Raw genomic sequence first — 24055 nt, forward strand, 5'->3', positions numbered from 1 at the left:
ATAAAAGGGAATTTTAATTAATTGAACCTATCACTTTATTTTGAAGGCAAACCACATAATATCCGGCCTCCTTTGATCAACTTGACTCATCACCCTTAATGGGAGCTCACATATTGTTGCAGCCCACACTGATTTTTAATTTGAATAATGCAGCCTACACACCTAACCCTGGCTCACACATGCCATTATGGGCACGTTATTCAGTCAGAGTAAGCTGAAAGCAGCACTTTAGCTCAGCGGCTCTTCAGTGTATGTACACTCTGCACTGCACCGCATCCACTTCAGAGGGCAATGCAGGCAGCAAATAGGCAGATGTCCATATGTAGGCTGAGTTCTGAGATCTCTCTCTACCTCAGCAGGAGCTAATTAAAGTATAGTATTTCAGGTACAGTATGTTCCCAACATGAAGGCTGGTGAGGTCACAGCAGCACCATCTGAAACAGGAACTATAGGGTGCAAACTAGTATTGTCATGATCAGTAACCTCCATTTCCCAAAACTCTTCATTCAGGTTGAAATATGAATGAAATTTAAAGAATACTGAGCAGTACTGCACGCTGATTTACCTGGAACTCAACATTCAGATGGAGGATCTTACAAAGAGCTAATCTTTGGCTCTTTTTAATAAGCAGGGGATGTTTGGAGGAAGATGACAAGGTGCAGAGAGGAGAACAGATTAAAACAGGATTTCTGTAGTGCACTAGGACACATAGTACTCAATAATAAATCTCAGCTTTATTGAAATTACAGTTTCATCTCACCTCTGTTACCAGGTCCATGCTGTTTGGAAGAAACCTTGCTGAAACATTTCAGCAGTGCCTGGACACACATTTAAAACAATGTCTAAATGCAACTCATATATAAAACATCCAGTTAAATTCACATATAACATACATAGTTTATGTAAAAGAATTCAGTTATGTTTTATATCACACTTCTTTGTCATTAGTCCAGTCATGGATGGATTATGAGACAATGGGCCCCTGGGCACTGACATGTCAAAGGCTCTCACCCCTCCTGCAACTGAGCACCAGACTAAAAGTCCTGCATTTAAAATGTTACTTGACTCTCTAACGAGAAATGTTCAGTCACTTCAAACAGAGGATCGGCTTAGGGGCCCCCTAAATCCTTGGGCCCCCAGGGCCTGTGCCCAATGGGCCCATCCAGTAGTCTGTCCACAAATCCAGTGGATAGACATGGCTGATTAAACTGGGAAATAAATTAAAAAAAAAAATCAGACTTGAAAAAGCCTTCATCAAGCAGCATCCATGATAATTGTCATTTTATTTTAGAGCAATTCTAAACCATGAGCACCGTTATTAATACACACCCACTGTCCAAATACACCCACACATGCATTCAAGCCAAAATGAAATAAGGTTTACAAAAAGAGGCAGGAGTCTTCTCTAAGACCTCAGTCCAAATTAAGGTGGATGAAAACAGCTGGACACTGAAAGAACTAATTAAAGGCTTATGAGTAAAATATGAATTAAGACTAATGACAAAAGCACTTCTCTGTTGTCCTTTAATAATAAATATTCACACATCTTTCTGATATAAACCCAGCTCAGGCATGTTGTTGAGCAGCAGTCTAAGCACTTTTACTTTGGATCAAAACACACAAACCTACATCTGCATTGGCAGGCCCGGGTACATTCTGAGACAAAGCACTGTCCATCAACAGGGCATTACCAGTGAGAATGCACATTTCTACCAATCTTTCAAAACCCCAAAGACCTGCTAACACTTCAGCTGTTTTGAAGGTGTTTCCAAACCTGGATTTAAATAATTGTATCCACTGCACAACAACACTTTTTTTGACTCAACCTAACCTCTTACAATTACGTTTCTTTATCCAGCTAAAGATGGATATACTGTATGTCCTTGTCCTATTTGTACAGCACATGAACACAATTTAAAAGTTTTACCATCAGATATTTTCTGGTTAAATGAACAAGGAGATGTGTTATTTTAATTAAATAAAGATGACTTTCTGGGTTTTTGAAAGACTGCCATGTACTCATCTTTCACAAGAACAGATGTTAACTCAAATATAAAGACAATACATGAGAGAAACTGAGGCTCAAGCACTAGAGATCATGACCTACACTGAGTGTAACTTATTTCCAGCACTCTCAGTTGGTTATCTCCTTGTAGCCTGTTGCGTCAACATCATCTGTTGTCAGTCATTCAGTTGTTGCTCCTTTGAAGAATCTGATCCAGCAGTTTCTATCAGTAAGAAAAAATATTTAGATTAGTAAAATGCTTAGGACAGAACGGTGGCTCTAGATCACCTGTCTAGTCTGCACAAATGCCCTGTAGCTGTTGCAATCCAGGAAAATACATACAAATACAACACATACTCTTCAAGCCTCAGATGTGAATCACAGTCCTGTACAGATGTGGGAACGAAGCGTGGTCCCTGCAGTCCTCACACACACACACACTGTTCAGGTTTCCAGCTCCTCATTCAGGATTTGCTGGATCCACTGGCATGACCCCTTTTCCCTGTGTTATCTGCCACAGCAGCAATGGTTGGGGGGGGGGGGCTGTGTGTGGGCACCCACTCTGTTTGCAGCTCAGCTGAATGGTGGCACTGCACTGTAGTGCTCTCTGCCACTGAAGGGGCTTTGTTTCACGAGAAACACAGGTCTCATACAAACACAATGCGATATCTCGCTAAGGAACGACAGGGTGTGGGGTGCGTAGTGAACCAGAGCAACAGCAGTTCAGGAGGCAAGTCAAACTGTATTATTTAGAGGGCTATAATTATTGATCATACAATTAAAAGCCAAAAACAATGCTCCATGCTTCTAAAATGTATTTTTAAGATCAACTTTTCTCAGCAAACTCCAGGGAGAAGAGCGAGAAAATATCAAACCTTTGGCAGCAGTGACCTCTAGTGGAACAATAATCTCATTGTTCTGAATGCAAAGACAAGTCCAAACAGTCCTTGTTGATTTCATTATGGGAATAAGTGGAACATTTTTTTTAAATATACACACCATTGCAGTTTTTTTTTTAAATGTTCCTTTCCAGAGGTCCATACCTTTAGTGCAGCAGCATAAAACCACCCTTTATGTTACCAAAAGTAACAAGTGCACATAGCAAAATATTCCTGCAATTATACACTTATTTAAAACCTTAATCAACCACAGTAAGTGAGACAATGAACATTAGGCTCTATTGTACATTTACTGTAATTTGCTATTAAGACCACAAGGTCAACCTGTTCATTTTAGCAGAAGAATATCCAGAAATACACAACACATCCATCCACCTCCTTGGTTTTGTGACTTCGGGTAAATGTCCTCCATGTTGAACCTCATGTGTCCCACTCCATGTCAGTTTTTTCATTTCAAGCTGTTATTTTCAACAACTGTACTGCTGTGAAATGAGAACAAGCTGCATTATTTCTGCAGCCCTTTAGTGTTGGCCAGCAAAGATGTTTCATCCTTGCGAGATTTAATCAAGCTTGTAGGAGAAAGGTGTGTTGTTACTTGCGTGACTGCCAGAGGGGTCATATACACATTTAATGCTCTTTGTAGTGACTTTGGCAACTTGTTAACACTGTGGCAAACTGTTGTGAGATTCTTTGCTTTATTGAATATTTAGGGGGATTTGGTTATTGCATATTTATTCCAACATCAGGAAAATCACTATAGGCAGATCTGGTGATTAAATATTTTGATATTTCTACTGGTGCATCTGTCTGCACCACTGTAAAAAAAAAAAGTTCTATAGTATCTTGTTTTATTTAGGATATTAACCCTCTAATGTGCTAGATAGTTTTCACTCCTTCATAGCTTTAGGCTTTAAAATCAGCTCTTTATGGAAATGGTTTGATGTTACACAGTAAAATATTAAAACCCGACACCAGGCTTTTTATGGCTGCACCACTCCATCAAACAGAAATAATCTAGATGTCTTTTGTATCATTCGCTACATAAATCTGCTTGGGAAACTTTGAGATCCCACAAAAATGAAAAATAAAATTATGTCTGACTTCAGGTTAGCGAGGTTTAATGGGTTGATTTATCTCTGCTGAAAAAAGAAACAGTAAATGTACTACCTTTTTAAAAAGCTCAACTCTGTATCTGTTGCTCAACCAGACCTCCCTCTTCTTCTCTTCATCCTTGTTCATCTTCACCTCTGCACACAGGCTACAGCAAAATGATCTTTTTGGTAGAGAAACAAAACGATAGTTTAGGGATGCTTTATGACCAGTACCACAGAGTATATATCTATTATTCAAAACAATATTTACCAGCCAAGAATTATATCACCTAAAGTACAAACAAGTAGTTTCTATTAATGGAATCCATTCAATTTCCATGCACCTTTATCCTCTGGAAGCAACACTACTAAATCCACAGACACCTCAGTCTAACATTTCTTCCTAATCAATAGATAGATCTGCCAGGGAGGAAAATAAACAAGTGAGGCAAGCAAGAAAAAACAGAGCAATGGTTGGAAGAGGCAAAAAAACAGCATGTTTTATATGAAGATGTCATTGATATAAACTCTACCCTCATGCAGAAGTGACACAAAAGATAAAAAGGAAAGATAAGGAACACATCTGCCAGCATGCCAAGGTAGAGACTGAAATAGAACTCACCGCTTGGATGGTAGCTGCATGTCTTTCACAGTAATGGCTCTGTCTCTGGGTTTTAAAAGGTTATCTGGAAACAAGCATGTACACACATTCACACACACACACACACACACGCGCGCACAAAGCTGATAGAGTTGCAGGCTCGAAAACATGGCAGTAAATCACTCTAGCTTTTTCTGCTGTCTGAAAAGACTGAAAGCCTCCTCTTGTAAAAATGAGGACAGCACCACACTTTAAAAGACTATTTCCATCTTCTCTAATGGATTCTCAGGACATTTGTTGATGTATAATTTTGTATCACCATCCTGAGTAAAATGTGAGTTGCCATAAAGACTTGTACGAGTAAAAAAGTGCTCTCATATTGATAAAGGCATCAATTTTTTAAAACTCTGACTCGCCTCACAGCAAGAAGGTTCAGGGTTCAAGCCCCAGCCAACCCGGGGCCTTTCTGTGAAGAGTCTGTATGTTCTCCCTGTGCCTGCGTGGGTTCTCTCTGGGTACTCCGGCTTCCTCCCACAGTCCAAAGACATGCAGCTTAGCTTAACTAGCAACTAAATTGCTCATAGGAGTGAATGTGAGTGTGTGTGGATGTTTAACTCCATGTTGGCCCTATGATAGACTTGCGGCCTCTCCAGGGTGTACCCTCTCTCTCCCCCTAGTGTCAGCTGGGATTGGCTACAGGCCCTCGTGACCCTCTTTAGGATAAGCTTTACAGATAATGATGGATGAAACAGAATGTCTGTCACCTTCCCATATGGATACTGACCTACTGGTGCACCTCTCTGCTTTGGCCAGTAGAGGGCAGAGAAAGCTACAAAATCTTTGTCAAATCTAAGTTCTCTGCTGCTGTATGTATGCACTCTGAATGGAAATCTCTCCAGACAGATCACTGCATAGGGATGACATTTGAAGGTCAGAGATAATTCCAATGAAATCCAATGTTAGCAATCATTTTTAAACCAATAGAGAGTTTATATATTGTATAATTCAAGTGTCTTTTATTTAGTCATAGATTAGCCTATTATGCCAGTTCTCTCTCTCTCTTGGTCTTTCTCTTCTTTTATGTGTCCCTTCCATTTTCTTTTATTTACTGCTTTCTTTACACTTGCCCTAAAATACACTATCTTGTTAACACATTTCGGATACTGGCCTATTTCATAATCCCTACTGAATATAATACATGATTTTTTGTATCATTTACTGTGGACATTTTCTGTATACATTAGTTATTGTGAAATTTCTGTAAACAAATTCTCATACAGTATTAGTAGTATAGAATCTTAATGCAGTGTTTGCCTGACATTAAGTAGTGGATCAGTATCTTGGATTTGAGTAGAGAATTTTAATTTATCACCCCTTCAAGGGAAACATAAAAGGAAATATATTACATAATGTATTTGAAATTCAACACATATAGGTTGTGTGGCAAAAAGCCACTGTAGCTGCACAGAGACAGCGGATGAGAGTGAAGGGTTGCTGCTGGTACTGCACCTTTCAGAGATGTAGACCGGGCGCTGTGGGCTCTCTTCTGCCTGACAGCAGCGTTTGACTGTGGGTATAAGGAATTCGCCATTTCCCTTCTCTCCTGTGCTTTTCGTTCCAGCTCTCGCACTCTGGCCTGGGAACGACTGATGAAGTCTGGTCTGGACCTCTGCAGTGCTTCCTGCCAAAACCAAGAACACATTGCTCTTCTTGACAAACATTTAAGCCCCCTCCACCCCCCATTTTCAACTGCCTCTGCCCCAGAATTTATCCCTAGTGCAGCCGGAAAACTCCAGTGGTTTTCAGCTTGGATGTCAAAATCCCCAAAACATTCTTCAACTTTTTGTTTAATTGTTTTGTTAGCTCAGAAACAACCTCTGAACTCACCTGGAGAGATAGAGTTTTAGGTGACCTTTCAGGGTGGAGACTCAGTGGAACAAATGCAGCAGGAGGCAGACTGTGGCACTGGACTGGGCTTTGATCGAGATATGGCTTTAAACATTTCCCCCCATCTGTCACTACAAAGGCAGAGAAAACCAGACTGTTTGCTTTTCTTATACACCTGGCTAGGCCTCACATGCCAATGCACAGTTGCCCTCCAGGCCTGCCATGACATACTTCTTGATATTCCCTGTATACTGATTCAATCAAAGGTGCAGCTCCCAAAACAATGTGTTGAGCTTTCAACATTTTTGACTAATTGTAAAAAAGATCAATGTTTTATAAGGTGAGAAATTATAACTACATGCGAGTGGAAAATAGAAGTAATACTACCAGTATTTCTCTGGGGTGATGCAGTGGAGGCCTTCTCAGAATCACCACTCGGCGTTTTCTTCTTACTAAGTTGCCTTTGGAGTTTGATGTTTGCAATGATTGCAGCTGCATTGAAAGCCAGCACTTCCTCTGGAGACTGGTGTGAGTCGGGATCTGGAACACAAGAGGACACTGGCTGTTATTGAGCTGTGTCGTGCAGCACAGATTATAACACGGTTTCATAACGTCCTGCTTTCTTTGGAGGTTGACTTTATTAAACACTGAATTTAAATTATGTTGCCTCAGGCCTCATTAATTAATTGATGGCACTCTTAATAAACATGATTAAAAAGAATAGTTTCACAAAGAAAGAAGACATCATGAATGAAGAAACCCCATCCTCAAACATCTATTGTAATTCACCTGAATTTGGCGTTCTAAAACAACAGCTGTTAGAGTTTACTGGCTAGGTAGGACCCAAGGTGCAGACACATGAGCCAAGGAGATGCTTAAAATGACTTTTTAATGAAAGACTGCAACAGAGGACAAGGGCAAAAAACACAAGAGGCTCAACTGGACACAATTAACAGAGAACGTCGACAGAAGCTTACAAACAGGTCAATCAGGGAGCTAAGAACTCAAAACCACAAAAAACTCATACAAACCTGAAAGCACAAACTGAGCATCCACAATAGATGCAAACAGGCAGGGTGTGGTGAGCGGAGAGTAGCAAACAGACAAGAGGGGCAAAAAGGTGCACAGACAAATGAACCAGCAAGAGACTGAGAGAAAGAAGGAGTATAAATACAAAAGAGACCAGAGGAAAAGTAAAGCTGGGGCAGGTGAGGTGACAGACAACAGGAAACTAACCAAAATAAAAGCCTCAAACAGGAAGCAAGTCCACAAATCATAACAGTATTACCTGACTGCTATTTTAGTTATTTTAACTAATAAAACATTTTGCCACTTTACAGCAGGTTGAGTGAGAACTTGAGACTTTAGACATAAAGCAAAAAGATTCAAGTCTTTTTTTTAATTTTTTATCCTGGAGCAATTAAATATAACAGTCAGGCCTTGCATGGCCTCACATCTAATATATCTCATTATTTAACAAACTAACTCACTCATTTCTGTAAAAAGCAAAACACAGTTAACACAAGCAAAATGTTCAAATGTTGTATCATTTTACTTGTCAGCATTAAGAAACCTGAAAAACTTGCATCTTGATGTGCAGTTTACTTGAACTTTAGAACCTTTGCGTATCTAATGCATTCAAAATTTTCAGGGAGGTGAGCTCAACTGCACAAGATGTCTTAATGAATAAAGGCAATAAACAAGCATAAAAACCTTTAAAGATGCAGGAGCACATTTGATGATTATTCCACAAGTTGTTGTTTAGGACAAAAGTGCTCCTGCCTCTTCACAAGTTATAATGCTTGACCGCTGCCTACAAACTTGAGTTAAAATATGGACTTTCCTCAAAATACTTTAAAACAGTTCTGCATTTAGCCTTAAAAAATGAGGTTTGACATTTAGGAAAAATGTTTATTCACATTTTTGCCAAGAGTTGGTTGAGACCACTTTTATCCTGGTAACTAATATATGGAATTAGAAGATGGTAATCTCAGATTAGCATACAGACTCTATCCAAAGGTAGTTAAACAAAGCTAAGCTAAGGTATCCAACCCTAAACTAAACAGCTCCACTGGAGGATCTTGATGCCAAAATTGTTTCTAACACATCTTAACACTTTATTTCCATCATGTTTAGCGGCTTCTGATTTCTCTGACTCCCCTGTGCCAGTGAGAAAAGAGGACTGGAATAGATTTTGCCTGCAAAGAGACGCATGGGAAAATGAACAAAGGTGAGAATGAGAAGCCTCTCTAGGTGCCAATGAGGCCTGTGCATCTAGGTGACTTTAGATATCCAGCGGGAGTGTCAATTATAATGCCTATATAAAAACGCTTATCACTAAGATATCAAAGGTGTAAGACAATATCAAATCTGAGAGTTCAGCCCCAGAATCTGTGTGCAATAACTTCAAGTTAGAACACACAAATGTCACAAAGGAAATCTATATTTAGATGTTGCTGTCCTTTGACAGTGAGGATCAGAGACAGAAGGAGTGCTGTGTGCTGACAATAAGGCTGTCAGAGTGGGACAGGGAAACCTACCTGGGGCCTGGATGAGAGTTAGACAGTGGGACACTCTCCTTGTTGCATTCTCTGGTGGCGACAATCTTTCTGCCTCACCTCTGTTTGTCTTAAGGGCATCTGCCATGAGCTGACCTGTTTCTTTCACCACTGTTCCAGGACTGATAAAACTACTGCTGGAGTTCACCAGGTTGGTCTCTTGTGGAAGGCCAAAGCTCCACATCCTGGCAGCTACTTCTGTCACATTCTCCTTGCTTGGCTCAGTATGTCCACTGCCATAGCAGCTCGGTGGTCTGGGAGGCCTGTCCGACCTTTGTCCAACATCCTTTGAGGGGGTGGGTGCAGGTGTAGCAGGGGGGGTGCCCACAGAAAGACTCACTGTGGATCTGTGCAGTGTTCCACGGTTTTTCTCAGGATCTGAAGTGGCTGTATTTGGATGTGGCCTCTCTGTGGAGTCTAGATGGTGATGTGAAGGTGCTGCAGTGTGCTGTGAATGGTTTTCTAGACTCCACGGGCTGTCCTTGTACACATCCTCTGTGTAGCTATGGCTGCACTCTGGGTGCCTTGTCCCAGACGTTACCTTGGCTGAACTGTAGCTCTCCCTGTGCTGTGTCACTTTGATAATGGTAGCCTTTCTTCTGTGGACTGCAGTATCCAAAGTATGGCTACAGGGCGGGGTCCCCTCCCTTTGTGTGCTCAGGACAGGGCTAGACATCACCTTTTGATCTGACACATTCACTCTGGCATCCGTCCTCTGCACTGTGACCTGCTTGGAGTTTGGCTGTATGGACTGGTGGGGTTGTGGTAGAGAAGGGTGGCTGGGTGTGTCAGAGCCAGGTAGGCTGGCCGATCTGCTGACTTTCCTGGAGGAGATGGTGATGTAGGAGAAGCCTGCTTTGGTCTGAGGAGTGAGTGTAGTCACAGTGGAACGTGTGTGTATGTGTGGGGGCTGTGAGCTGTAGTTTGTTCTACACAGTGGGGCTGTTGCCTTTATAGGCCAAACATTGCTTGTCTTATGCATAGGAGTATTTGACTTGTATGCCTCTGTACTGTTTGTCCCTTGCAGCAGAGTATGTGGCATGCAGGGTTCAGCTGAAGTTGTCTGATGCAGAGGCGTATGCTTGAGGTGCTCTAAGCTGGTTGTTTTCATTATAGGAGACTTCCTGTTGGGGTCTGAGTCGGTCCCTATAGGGAGCTCAATTGACTGACTGCCTCCAAGGAAAGATGACACCCTGTTGATATTCCAGCTTCCCCTCAGCGCTTGCCAGCTTACAGGTCTGTCCTTTTCATCAGTAGGAAGCCTTTGTTTTTCTGGCATCTACAGTATTCAGATAAAAGAAATTCTATGAGGTAAAGGTCCCTAATTATACATGAAGACCCCATCGCACACTTTAGTTACTGTTAATGTCTGACGCTAAATATTTTGTCATTAATCAACAAAATAAAACATGTACATTCATCTTGTCAACTTGAACTGGTGTTTTCAGAAAATGGAGCATAACGTAATTTAATATGGAATGAGAAACTGACAATATGACACCTCTCTAATACCATGTTTCAACAGCAGGTCAGTTGTCTTGTCTTTCCTCAGGCCTTTGCTGTTTGTTCTTTAGTCAGATGACTCTTCCTCATGCATGACACAGTGAATGCCCCAGTAGCAATGGAGGCAGCAGCAGCAGGCAGTCAAAGCCAGCACACAGCGTGACTTATCCCTCACAGAATAACAATGAGACTATCCTCAATAGAAACTCAGGCAAAAAAAGCAACAATTCTGGTCCTTGGGCTTCAGGATTTTGATGGTGTTTTGGAAAACATTAATATGTCCTTTTTTAGAATCATCATCTGGTTTATAATAATGTATTTATCAGTGTTGCATAAAACATACCAGAAATCATATCTAAGCAATGTTTGAGATATAGCCACTTGTATTTTGTTTGAGAATGTGTTTAAATTTCAACACAGCTTGCATCGTGCCTTTGCACAACGCCTTGTGGCCAGACAGGAAAACACACAGACACTGACATCTGCAGACGCCTCTGTCATCAACCTGTTGTGTTAAAGAAGTATATTTCTCATCTTTGATGCCTTGGACTGTTTTATTATAAAGCAGTATCCTTTTCTTCAGATTTCATAGACAGCTTTCTTAAATTTGGTATATGAACATTTAATACTGATAAATATGTAGCTATATTCGATTTATATTATAATCATTCTACCAAGCCAAAATTAAATTGGTAATGGTTAGAAATGGAAGACATTGGCATAAACATCACAAAGTATAATATAAGCACAACACTAGGATGAGAAACCCTTCACCTCAGTACTCACGCAGACATATCCCCAATTCTTGCAGACCCATGGATATCCATCTGCTATAGTGCTTCTCGTGAACTCAAAGTACAAAACAGTAAAATGTTACCTGTTTGATAATAGAAGAGCCTTGGTCAGGTGTCTGCCACGTTGGGCCGCTGTGACTTCTGTCCACCTCTCCATCTACTGTATGTGTTTAGGCAAAACAAATGATCCACTGTCACATTCATCATAAGACATGTTCTCTCTCTACCCTCCTTTTTCCTTTTACAGACACACACACACACACACACACACACACACACACACACACACACACACACACACATAAAGAAATCATCTGACTGTATGACAATGTTGACACTGTCAATAATTGATGTTTGGCACCATACCACGCTGGAGCCACTTCTCCGCTTACTCAGAAGACGTAACACTTTGCCTGGTTTGCCTCTCAGCCCTGACTAACACGCTGTTGCCACACCGGCTGCCTGTCTGGCTGCATTTCCACCTGCTGCTGTTACCATGGCAATGGGCTCACACTTTGGGATAACCCTTGAATGCTATGCAGAAAATCCATGGTGTTTTTCATTTTAAGAGAGGAAAAAAGAGATGAAGTGAAAACTGCACCACTCTGCAAATGTGATTACAGAAAAGATGTGTCTTCAGAAATGTGATAAAAGATTCTGCACTTGCTGTGTGCCTCATCTCTTTTCCTATAAAAGGTCCCACACCAACTTTTGGCCCCCTCAAAAGATCTTTTCTCATTACCTCCACTAGCTAAACTCAAATAAACATTTTTCTGAATAAAGAACTGACCTTCATATCTGAGGAACTAAAAAATAAAAAGCAGGGCCATATGGCAAACTTCCTACTCTTTCAATTTACTCCTCATCCTCACGAGCTTTATCAAAATAGTAAGTGTGGGCAAAATGAAAACATGATGGTCCTCGGAGCACAAGATCCAATTTTCTTATCATATACTTATTATCAACAGACCTTTTTAAGTTTGTTAAACATGACATTCTCAGAGGCAGAGGGCACTGTGTCTGCAACAAGACCCCGAGTTTAATTAAAACTGATTTTAAAAGGATTGGCAGCAAAAACCAAAAAGGGAGAGACAACGAATGAAAACAGCGAGAGATAATTTGCTAGCTGGAGTGTAACTGAGTCATTTCTTGCTGAAATAATTGTGGATGAAAATTGTGATAGTTTCATTTGGTTTCTACATAGAGACTTAGGTTTCTTTCAATCATCTTTCTTCAAATCCCAACATAGATTTCAGCCATGGTCAATCTGTGTGTATGCACCTGCATAGAACTATTACTCACTATCAAGTAACGGAAAATATAAAGATCTATTAGCCATTTGATTGCTCAGCAAGGGAATTATAACTGATCTAAGAGCATCATTGCATCAACCACAAGTTGTTATCCTTTTACATGTGAAGATTAATTTAAAAAAGATATTACTTCCTATTGCTACAGCCTGGGTATGTAGCTTGCTAACAGTGTATAAGATGCTGAAACACCTCCACTTTCTATCACAGTTCCTTGCTGCCATGGATGGATTGCTTTGATTACTGTGAGCAGCCAGGGCCTTGTCAGGATAATCTATGTACAAACAAGGAAAAAGTTGAAAGATCAAACCTCATATCAAACCTAGAGAGAGAGGGGCTGCCGTACTTAGAGATTAACAGGGCTCCTTCTCCTGTCACTCTGCATCTCTCCTTATCTTTTAGCCACTTGCTTTTCTTTCCTCAACCATCTCTTCTCATCAGCTTTTCAGACCTAATAGCATCTATTTCCTTCACCTGCAATGCTGTCAGAATACTGTGGTCGGGACGAGGTGTACCCGAAATTGACTTTGTTTAGAGGGATCATGCAGTCAGTCAGTCAGTCAGTGTGCATTTGAAAGAGGACAGGGGGCAACACTGCTGCAAGGAGCTGATTAGAGGCAGGTAAACTGTGGCAAGTCAGCCCTGAAATAAGCCCCTGCACTTACCTCATGGCCACATTTGTCTACCACTGACCAGGTACTAAACATCAACTGAAACATAATCTTTTTTATCTTATACAATTTATCTTGTGCAAAAGAGTTACTTCATGTTATTAAATTTGGTTTTGTGTATTGCTTTAAGATACTACGTTTACATAATAATCCCACTTACATAATTATGAACCTGTTCGAAGTTCTTTTTAAACTAGTTATCTGAAAACCCAGCTGTTATACAAGTTACTGTAAAATAATATACCAAATTATACAGTGTGTCAGTAGTACATACCCTCTGTCTTGGGTGTTGCTCGATTCAGCTGAAATGTTGGAGTGATGGGTTGTTTCAGTTTCACCTGAAAAAAAGTTTGATGTCACAAACAGTCCCTTTGCATCAATATTACTGGCTTAAAAAGTTAAAAAGTTAAAACTCCCCCAACTAACGTCACATATTTTTTCTAGTAAAGAGGTACAAGGGAAATAGTGTTCTTTGTACATCAGTTCAATCAAAGCTCTGATACAGCAAAGAAACGTATTGATTTTAAAGTCAAATCAGTTCACAAGGTAATACTCTTTTTGAATTTCCTTTGTACAATCACTTGAATCCTCTCAGTGCAGAAAGCGCAATCTCTGCCCCCACAGCTCTGAATGAGCTGTAAACCTTTTGACAATGCATAGACTTCCTGCAGTGTAAGCTGTTTTCAAAGCATGCCAGAGCTCTGACTTCTCCCTAAGTATCTGAGACTTCAACACAAATGGCTCTCTGTGGCACTATGTGTGTTTTAGTCTGCCTTGTCTGGCACTACACGCCATCAGTTCCATTACACAGCACTTCACCTTCAGATGTGCAGTGCTTAAGACCCTGAGAATCACACAGCCTCAGAGGATGTCAGTGCCAAATTCAAATTAAATCAGTTCAGTCCTTGCAAATGTCTTTTTTAAGGGTGATACCCTAAAGAACAGACACCAAAGTTGTTCTGAGGTTTTGCTGACAGACAAGTTTTTAATGCTCCAAAATCAATCTCCCATAAAGGTGAGGAGGCTTGAAAGTGCCTGCATGAACTGGGTTGCTTACTTTCAGAAAGATAACTGCTGTTTGTATTCTGCAAATCTTTCAAAACTAAATATACTGTATGAAGACTTCCAGAAACTTTTGTAATATCAGAGAATGCATTATTAGAAAACTTTCTGAAAATATGATTAGGATTTGTTGAGGGTTATGTGTTTTACCTGACCAGCAGAGGGGTCCAAAAACTGATTTTGGTTGCAAGCACCAGCCACCATCATCACTCTTCTTTGGACTGGCAGCCACCCACTTTTGACTGGAAAAAGATGACTGATTTCAGGCTGCTCCTTCCTTGGGGCCTGCAGAATATGAACTCTCTCCCAGCTCCCTCTGCACTCTGGAGGAGGAAAAATCTGCATGTGGAAGGACTCCTGGCTGCCCAGTGAGGTCTCACACAGGCTGGGACTCCCACAAGAAGACAAATCCCTGCTGAAGGAGGGAATCCATAGCTGTGTCCAGGGATGTCCTGTTGGCTCTGTGGCAAGACCTGGCATGGATACCGTCCGATCATTAAAAACTGGAACCTGATTATGAAGCGGGACTCTGAGTAAGTCTCTCGGCAGGTGCTCTACCCAGCCATCCAAATGACCTCCTTCTGGGGCGCTTTGAGGCCGAGGTGTACGTGGGGGTTGAGAAACACGGGTCAAAATATTTCCCTCTGATATTAAGCTCTCCCCATAGGACTCATCTCCTGATCTCCTCCTGGCTGTAGCTCTTCGTAGGTGGGCAGCTGGTCTGCGGAGAGTCATCCCTCTGGAGCTCAGGTGGCCACTCACAGCTATCACGTTTCAACCCACAATAAGAGTCCTTTACAGTGGAGGTATTATTGAGAATCCCATAGATCAACTGCACATCCTGCCAAGAGGCACACCAGACATGCACTGCAAGGAATTAGCAGCTACAGAAATGCTGGAGTTTGTTGTTGTTACAGATCTGTTATGAGAAGGTATCGGTACAGTTAGTACACACTACAATTCCCAGCTGCTGCTGTAACATACCAGTTACTTACAAACTAACCCTTTTCACTTGCTCCCAACTCTCCTCGGTCCTTAGTGTTTAGGGAGTAAACACTCTGTCTTCATATAAACTAGGTACTAGTTGGTACTGTCTCCAGTCAGGCATGTAGCAATGTGATGGATGCTTTGGCAAACAAAAGAGTTACTGAGCAGAAGGGCTGAACATCCAGTATAGAACGAGACATGGAAAGTGACAGAGGGGAGGGCGAGCTTGAAGAAAGAAACTAACACTTGCTGATGTAGTTCTTGATCTTACAAGGGCTCCATTTAAACAAAGAGCATCATTAATATTCATCATCTGAATTATTAATCCTTCTAATTTTGAATATATGCAAGTCAGGCACAACAGATCAAACTTCCTGACATTCAGGCGTCCTAACAAATCATCACTAATGAGCAGATTATCTGTGCTATTCCACCACTCACTTACAGCTTCAGAAATCCTCTTTGTTGAATGCCCCCTTTCTTTTCTCCTTTTCTGTGATCTCGTGGTTGATAGCTGCTGATGAGGGATTGATATCCTCAAGCCTCTATCCAGGCCATGTGATTTGAGCAAAAATGGGCCAGTGTCCTTTTGGATAAATAACTCACAGTGATGATGGTGTCCCGCAATCCAGGATCTAAGGCTGTTTTAAAGCCAAGAATCTGCTTTAAAGCTGAGGCAAGATTTTACTTTAGATTTTATTTAGAGGTAGTTAAACACACATTTGCAAAGATGCAATTTTTTCTTTAAAAAACTGGCAATTGCTTTGATGTTTAATGAATTTCAGTGTTTCTCAGTGGATTAACAGCTCCCAGACGCATTTCAAAGCAACTTCAGTCCGATAATAGATAGAGATAAGACAGAGGAATCTAAAACATCAGTGGCTGTGACTTGCTTTAAGACAACTTTAAGACAATGCGTCAGTCTGAGCTACATCCTTTTGTATGCTCTATGTGGGAGATAACATCCAAACAGCGCAGCTGTGTAAGTAGAGATTTCAAGATTAAAAGAGGTAGCTTCTTAAGTTTCAAAGCGATAGTACCATCTGCTGGAAGTACTTTAATATGACAAGCTGGAGGAAGTGAGCTCAAAGGAGAGCACGGGGTCAGAAATCTGAGAGACTTCTCTAAAAGATGGGGTGCAACCACAAGATGCACCCTTTAATAACACTATGCAGGTGCAAACGAGATGAATAAAGATGAGCGAGTTCAAATGTGTGCACCAGGTGCGTCCCTGTCCATCCCTGATGGCTTTTATTTAGCGCCTGCAGCTCTGAGAAACAGCTCTTATTAGTTCATCACATCCCTGCTCAGAGGAACAGACTCACTTAGGCCCCAATAGCTACATCATCAAGCAGGAAGGAAATGGACATGAATTCTAATTCTGTGCATGAGCCAATCAGAGGAACAATCTCTGTGTATACTAGTGCTTTATAAACCATGTTGTAATACCATAAAATGAAAAGGAAACACAAGCATTTACAGGGATATCATAATAAGATATTTAATGATATACAGGACTATTTTTTGTCACACCAAGTGAAGCAGAAAATTCAAATTTTGCCACTGTCCAGTGCAATGCAAAGTGCAATTCGCTAGTAGTAATATAGCTTATTCTTGGTTTAAAAATCATCATATATATTAAAGTCATACTCTGTTGAATCTGGTTTCTTTGTTTTGGACACCAGTGATTTGTTTGTTTTGTATGCTGTTGATATTTTTGCAAGTAGTTTGTATGACAGTAAAAAACCAAAACAAGCCACTAGTTTTGAGATTAAAATTTTAATTAAAGTTCACAACAGACCCAAAATGTTGATCAGCTTACTATAAAAGTGATATATTAGGGAAACATATGAGAGCGCAGGCCTAAATTATTCCCTTAAAATAATTGTGTGCATGTTATGCAGCTTCCTAGTTATGCATCCATCACAGTTTAGGTAACCCATTGTTTGAGTTATTAGTCGTTAACGTCATTATTAGAATATTATGCTGCTACAGATGAACATAGAGCCAACTAAGCGGAGCAGGACACTACTGTATAAACGCCTACAGGCTGAAGATGTCGTGTTCCCTTCCTCCCCCTTGCGGACCGTTCTGTCAGTGGTTGAAAATGGCGGCTCGGAGTGGCTCCCCAAAGCTCAGAGAAAACTGAAAAAAAAAGTCCACGCTAATAACAAAAGGTCACATCTGGACCTTTTCCAACAGGCAAAACGACAACCCGGAGAAGCCTCGACACCGAGAATGTCTCGTTGGGTGCCAACTAAAAAGGAAAAGTATGGTGTTGGTAAGTAAGAAAACTTGTACGCTCCATCGCTAGCTCGTCCTAGCGTTCTGCTCTCAAGATTGCACAAGTTGGGAAGGATTCTGATTAGAAGGCGACCGGTTGTATTGTTGTTTCATGTGTCTGAATACGGGAGCCGCTGGGTCACATTTGCCTAAAGCGTGGGAATGCAAAGCTCATGTGTCGGGTGTTTGTCAGTTTGCATGAAATGGAAAACAAGGGATATCAGTCTTTTGTGCGGAAGAGTGTGTGTGTGTGTGGATTGGGAATTGTTAGAGGCGCGCCTAGTGTGTAGCGCTGTTTCCTGTGTTGTGGGGCCTCCGCTACAAACTAACCAGCTACTAACAGGCTACTGGTGACTTGGAGCTGCTGCTGGTTTGTTATTACTCCCAGTTCCACATAGAGAAAAAGCCTTTGTTGTTGGTTTCTTGTCACTTCCTCAGATGTTTTAGCTCCCCCTCTCTCCTTCAGGCGGGGGTCAGTTTAATAAGATAACACTCCCAAACCTGTCGGTGGCCTCTGTGGCTACTAGCATTACTGCTGTCACACCGGAGGGTCCCGCTGGATAAACACCCCGAAGCATCGTCATACTTTGTGTGCCACTGAAGAACTGACATAAATAGTAACACAGTTCATTTTGGGAAAGTTTTCATCACTTACAGTCAGTGAGATTTGTATTTACGTTTAGGCACTTTGTTTCAGCTTCTATTAAACAATTTGATTTCAGACTAATTGGGGAAATGGCATTAAATCACAGCTTTTTATTTAATTACACTTTAGCCCAGGGAACAGAGTCAGTGAATACTTTTGGCAGTAGATGTAATTTTTCAATACATTTCTTGAACTGTTTACATTTCAGATTAAAAACACTTGTAATATAATCTTTGTAATATAAAGTGTTCTCTCACAATATAATTTGACTAATTGATGGAGCGTAAGTAGAGAAACTAGAAGCAACCCCATAAACCACCCCGATGAAGGAAACGTAGCCAGAAATGTTTGAAGTGTGGCACATTGGAAAAGAGTTGTAGAGCTGCTTTAATTTTGATGGATTTCTACCAGGCAGTGTGAGATATGAGAGTAATGTTGTCACATATTTGTTGTGCTATACTTGCGTTCCTAGAGGCTAATAATAGTCTAATCATTATTTTTTTGGGGGGATCCCCTGGAACATCCGGGTCTGGTTGAATCAGCAGTGCTTGCTCATTACACGTGCTTTCCAGAAGAATCAATTTTCATTACAGTGGATTGTTATTTTTGATTGGTATAATGTACACCACCATGTGTATATGTAATCCCTTTTAGCTGTAACCATTAGTGGGACTGAGGGCTTGCAGCTGTATGTGGGATGCCGATGCTGACTGGTGGATAAGTTTGGCAGCTAAAGCTTCAATTGGCGTCTCAGACTGCAGCTTTCATATGGACTTATGAGCTACATGAGCCTGCGGTCCGCTTGTCTCCCGAGCAGATACCCATTGGCTACAGTGTATATTAGTGTGTGCTGCATGTGAACAGGATTCTGGTGCCAATGATTTCCTTGATGTATTTGCAAAGATCCATGAGATCTTATAAATCTCGATTCTTCAAACATCTTGGCCAACATTCTTATGGGCTCATTGAATGCAAGAGCGGATGAGTCATTAGTAGGAGAGGCCTCACTGCTGCTCAGCCGCTGCACTCTTAGTTTTAATACTTCATGTGTTGACCAAGCAGCACTAATGAGCGCTCTCTGAGTCCTCTTATTTTGGCTGTGCACACTGTGGATCTATTTCTGTTTCAGCAAAACTTTTGTCAGACCATTTAATACTCTCATAATAGTTGCATGGCTTTATTAGTGTATGAAGGGAAGTGGTTTCTTTTAGCCTGTTCACAGAAGTGCTAATAATAAATGTCACTGTCTTCTTACATAGAGAATAGCAGTGATTAAAAAAAAGTTTTGCTGTCATAGCAGTCAGTTCAAATTACGGTATTTGGATGTGGAAGCAAGGCTTTGTACAGTAGTGGCTCAAACACAGGAACCAATATTGGAATCGAAGGAGATTTGTGTCGCAGTGAAAATTGAAAACACAAATCTGTGAAAAATGTATGAGACCGGTTGTGTCTCCTTTGCCTTGTTGTGGTTCTCTGTGTTCCAACCAAAGGCCGTAGCAGCTGATTAGACTCGGTAAGAGCAGATGAGTTTTTCAGTGAGCCGGCCAGGCTGGTCATAGTTCGAGCTGGGTAATACATTAGTAATCTGTCAAAGCTGTATTTTTCAGATGAATTAATTGATTTAATCTATAGAATGTCAGAAAATAATGAGAGGTTTTGCACTGATAAAAAAAGAATGTTCACATTGGAAAAGCTGGAACAAGTAAACAGTTATTTAACTTACGGTAAGTTTCCTCTGCTGACCTACCTGAAAAACATCTTTCAGGATTAGTCATGAGTTAACTAAAGGGTGTTCTCCTGGTCTTAGAAGCTGCATTATACTGTAGAAGGTTGGCACAATATTTAAGTTCTTCTTCGTGGGTAAATGAATAGCAAATCTATCAGCCTGTTTGCTTATTGTATCCATCATAGAACTGATGTTCTTTTCTGTCTGTGTATCTCTCAGGTCTTTTTAAAGTCATCATATCCATGCAGTAGTGTTACTTCTGTATCAATATGCATCAAAAATGTCACGATATGTGATCTTATCAATACTGGCCTGCCCTAGCTGTAGTGAAGAATGACAACATGCAGACGCTCTGCATGTCATGACAAATAGCTTCCCTGTTACAGCAGTAATGGAATGTAAGTGCGTTTACCTAGATACTGTCCTTTAGAACAAGTCCTTGTACTTTATGTGAGTGTTTATGCTGCTTTATACCTCACTACGTTTCAGGGGAAACTACACTTTTGTTTTACAGCCGTGCTTGCTGTACTGCTTACTTTGCTTATAAGGAATTTTCTCACAAAACGTGATCAATATATAAAATTCACTGTTGTAGAGGATGATATCCTACTTGCACAACAGTGTGTTGCTCACAGGGGCCATTGTTCTACATAATGAGTACTTTTAATTGTGATACTTTGCTGATAATATGCTTGTGCTTTAAGAAGGTTTAACAGTACATTACTCTGATTCACGTTGGATTGGGCTTGTATTATTGTATTTTTCCATTCATCCTTGTACCCATTGAACACGTTTTGGAATGTGAGCACCTTGATTTAATTTTGGAAACTGGTGTTTATACGCCTGGAATCCGCCCTTTCCCACCACAGGAAACTAACTTTATTGCTTTTTGTATTGTTTCTAAGTATAACTATTGCCCGTCAGGCTTTAGCTTGACTTCCTTCTTCAGTGTCTTCAGCTCCACTGGCATGTTCACAGTGCTGTCTACTGATGTGCCGAATTGATATAATACTTGGGCATTCGTGAAGCCGTCACGTACAGGAAGAAATATCGACTAACTTCATATGAAAGTTGAGGTTTTGGGCTCAAGGCCTGACTTCATTCTCTGACCCATGTTCATACCATAAAAGCCGAGTAAGGCCATCCATTCGTCAAAGAAATGTTAAAATCATATCTCTCTTGACCTTGAGCAGATTTCATTCCACAGTTCTTTTCTTGTCAAATGCCAACCAGCCTGGCATAAATCAAAGAGATCCAGAGTTTTGAAGTCTTTTTCTTCTGGCATCTCAAAAGAGATGTAAAGAACTGGGGGGGATGTTTTTAGTTGTCCCTTGGATCTGTGTTGAACTAACCAGAAATATTTTTTTATGGTAATTTCAAATGCTATCTCATTAATTTTGTCTTATCAGGATGTTGCCGTTCCTTAAGAGAGATAGTTGTGGTTCTAGAAAACAAACCGGGGAACTAAACTAAACTACAGTAAACAACAGGGCTATTTACTGGATCAACACATCGCTTTTGAGACTGAACACAAATTGCCCTCCAGGGTTTGTGCTGTCATGGGAAATGTTTTCCACCCCTTGATGGAAAATTTTTTTTTGTGTAATTTAGCTGCAAGTAATCTAACATTATACCAGCTCAGAAAACAAAGTACTGTGATTGTTCAAAATGCATTTGGGCAACTCTTTGTACCAACGTTCAGTTTCAGGTTTGGGGTGTAAGGAAATGCTGTTTCCTGTAGGTCAGACTGGTGGTTTATCTGAGTTGAGCACACATGCATACATGCTGAGCTCTATACGTCTGCTCTGCTGTGGCTATGGTTCATTTTTTTACACCGGTGTGCGGCAGACTGCTGGCCGGCAGGACTGACAACCCTAGACAGCTCTCATTTAGAACAGGTTAGCAGTGAGTGACACATTGGGAGCAGAAAACAGAGACACAGTCGCGTCGCCTCTTGACTGAGGCTATAAGTAATTTGTGCAGCCACTGCCCTGAACCCCATGAAACCATCTCCCACCCACAAGCGCAGTAACTAACAAGTATGGTTGCAATTAAAACACAGTCTCAGTTACTATATAAATTCTAACCATGTGTTTTAAATTTCCTGCCTCGTATTTTACCCATCTTTTAAGGAGTTGGAGCTATTTGGTCTGAATTATGAGAGAATGAAATTTGAGCCACGCCTCTTTATCTTTTTACTTTTTGGTTTTATATGCCAAGAGTTGTTTTCACTGCATTGCATTCAGAAGCCTCGTCTCATGTCTGAGGCTTAATAAATATAAAAAAGGGAAAATGTTTGGCTCTTGTCACCGTTGTACTTCCTGCCAAATGTCGGTGCTATTAATTCTGACACAGTAAAGCATTCAACACAATGAACTACACAGTTGAGTTCTGTAACAAAGCCCTCGGTTTGTCTTTGTCTACATTAAAAGTTTGTCCAAGAACAAAAGCTGAGCTGACAAAAACAAAGACAAAGTGCTTTTACTAGAGTGAAATAAAGTGGTTGATTAATAGGACAGAGCCCAGAAAAGGAGGAAAAAGCTATGGAGATGAGCAGAAGAAGAATTTTTAAAATTTTTTTTATTTGAATAAAATTTTTTTTGTCTTGCCAGGAGGGAAGCAAATAGTTTTATCTTTGGTTTGTTACACCCCGGTGGTGTTAATGATCAATCCAGTACCTTTACTCATAAAGAAGCTTGCTTGCCTTTTGCAGCAGTGGTAGGTGATCAAAATAGAAGATGCACAAAACCACAGTATGATGAGTTTTTTTTTTTTGTCATACATCCTTCCTTTGGTGTGGAAATGTAGAGTGTGGTAACATGTTTGTATAAAGAACCACCTGTGAGATGTGTGTGGATGTCTCTGGAGGAGTCAGCTGGACCCTGCACGCTAAGCCGTCACCATTATTTTCAGTTTTATGAATCTGCACACCGTGGTGTTGGATTATTTGTTTTTGTCTGCGTGTGGAATGCAGACTCCGCTCACCACCTGGGACTTCATCCTGCAAGGATCTGCAAACAAAACATGTGCCCCTTCCTGTCGGCCAGCTCTGCATAAACGTTTCTAAAACTTGAGTTGTCACGTCAGGTGAATTATGTCACAATTTCCGCCACTTACATACATAGTTTGGATCATAAAAGTTTTCTTTGTGGGTTACTTTTGGTCTTTGATATGGTATGCATTGATCATTTACTCCTCATTATCTTGGTGTTCATTAGACACTGTCACTTTGTTAAAAGTTTGACCATCATCCTCCTCTTCTCTCTTTGGAGGTCAGTTTGACTTTGTTATTATTCATTCTGAAAGGGAATTACATAGTAAATATAAGCTGTGCTGCTTGGTGAGACAGTTCTAATAGTACAACTCCCAATATTTTGCAGTGCGTTGGTGGCTGAGACAAATGGCAGCTGGCCTATTTAATCGGTGCATAGCTAAGTGGTTCTGTGCTTTTCCTTCATGGCTCAACGCTGTGAAAAAGTTGGATTATTCCATCTTGTCGCTGCCATGTGAAAGATTGAAGTAAAATGGGCGGGGGGTGAAGCAAGTTGTGAGCAAGTTGAAACGCTCAGACATTGCCCATATTCTTACACAGTTGTCTCTTAACTTTTAATTACAGTGCACTTCAGTCTGGTTTTGTAACCACGGTTTAAACAAAGCCAGAATGTTGAACCTTGTTACAACAGAACATGGAGCCGTGACAGTGACAGAGAGCGAGTAAATCTGGAGAGTGCTAAAAGTTGAACGTTATGAATCAGAAATGAATCAACATCCTGTTAAATCACTACTTGTAACCTTCATAACGACCTTTTGTCCTTATTCGTGGTCTCAGCTGTTTTTGTTTATACTGTAACCTCTGGAGAGACTGGTTGGTGCTACGAAATCATCGGTATGTAGCCTGCACGTTTGGGCAAGATGCTCCTCTACATCACAGGAACCGCAAGTATGTTGCACAGACCTTTAGTACTCTTAAGAGCAAACTTGTACTTATTATCAGTAAATATATCAGAATTTTGCATGAGATTTTGTTCAGCA

At 40.7% G+C, this 24055-nt stretch overlaps 2 protein-coding genes across 3 annotated transcripts in view; one reads left to right on the forward strand and one right to left on the reverse strand.

Annotated features, from left to right (window-relative positions):
• Positions 1 to 733: 733 nt before the first annotated feature.
• Positions 734 to 15677, reverse strand: cunh10orf90 (chromosome unknown C10orf90 homolog). 2 transcript variants are annotated; one of them, XM_020605108.1, is made up of 10 exons: positions 14532 to 15677; positions 13594 to 13657; positions 11422 to 11498; positions 9024 to 10320; positions 6871 to 7023; positions 6484 to 6614; positions 6106 to 6277; positions 4618 to 4681; positions 4072 to 4177; positions 734 to 2228 (listed from the first exon to the last, which is right to left on the reverse strand). In XM_020605108.1, exons 1-10 carry the CDS (start codon positions 15114 to 15116, stop codon positions 2190 to 2192), a joined length of 2688 nt encoding a protein of 895 aa, XP_020460764.1. In that variant the 5' UTR covers positions 15117 to 15677; the 3' UTR covers positions 734 to 2189. The 2 variants fall into 2 exon arrangements, with proteins under 2 accessions (XP_020460764.1, XP_020460765.1); XM_020605109.1 differs by lacking the exons at positions 734 to 2228; positions 4072 to 4177 and adding an exon at positions 4201 to 4415.
• A 1586-nt stretch (positions 15678 to 17263) lies between these two features.
• The window catches only part of dock1 (dedicator of cytokinesis 1), a 182771-nt gene continuing 175979 nt past the window's right edge, over positions 17264 to 24055 (forward strand). Inside the window, 1 exon segment of the mRNA XM_020605212.1 lies at positions 17264 to 17649. Within this exon segment, the coding sequence (XP_020460868.1) occupies positions 17352 to 17649 (298 nt within the window). The 5' untranslated portion in view covers positions 17264 to 17351.

Source organism: Monopterus albus, unplaced genomic scaffold (assembly GCF_001952655.1).
Source record: "Monopterus albus unplaced genomic scaffold, M_albus_1.0 scaffold69.1, whole genome shotgun sequence".
Taxonomy (NCBI): domain Eukaryota; kingdom Metazoa; phylum Chordata; class Actinopteri; order Synbranchiformes; family Synbranchidae; genus Monopterus; species Monopterus albus.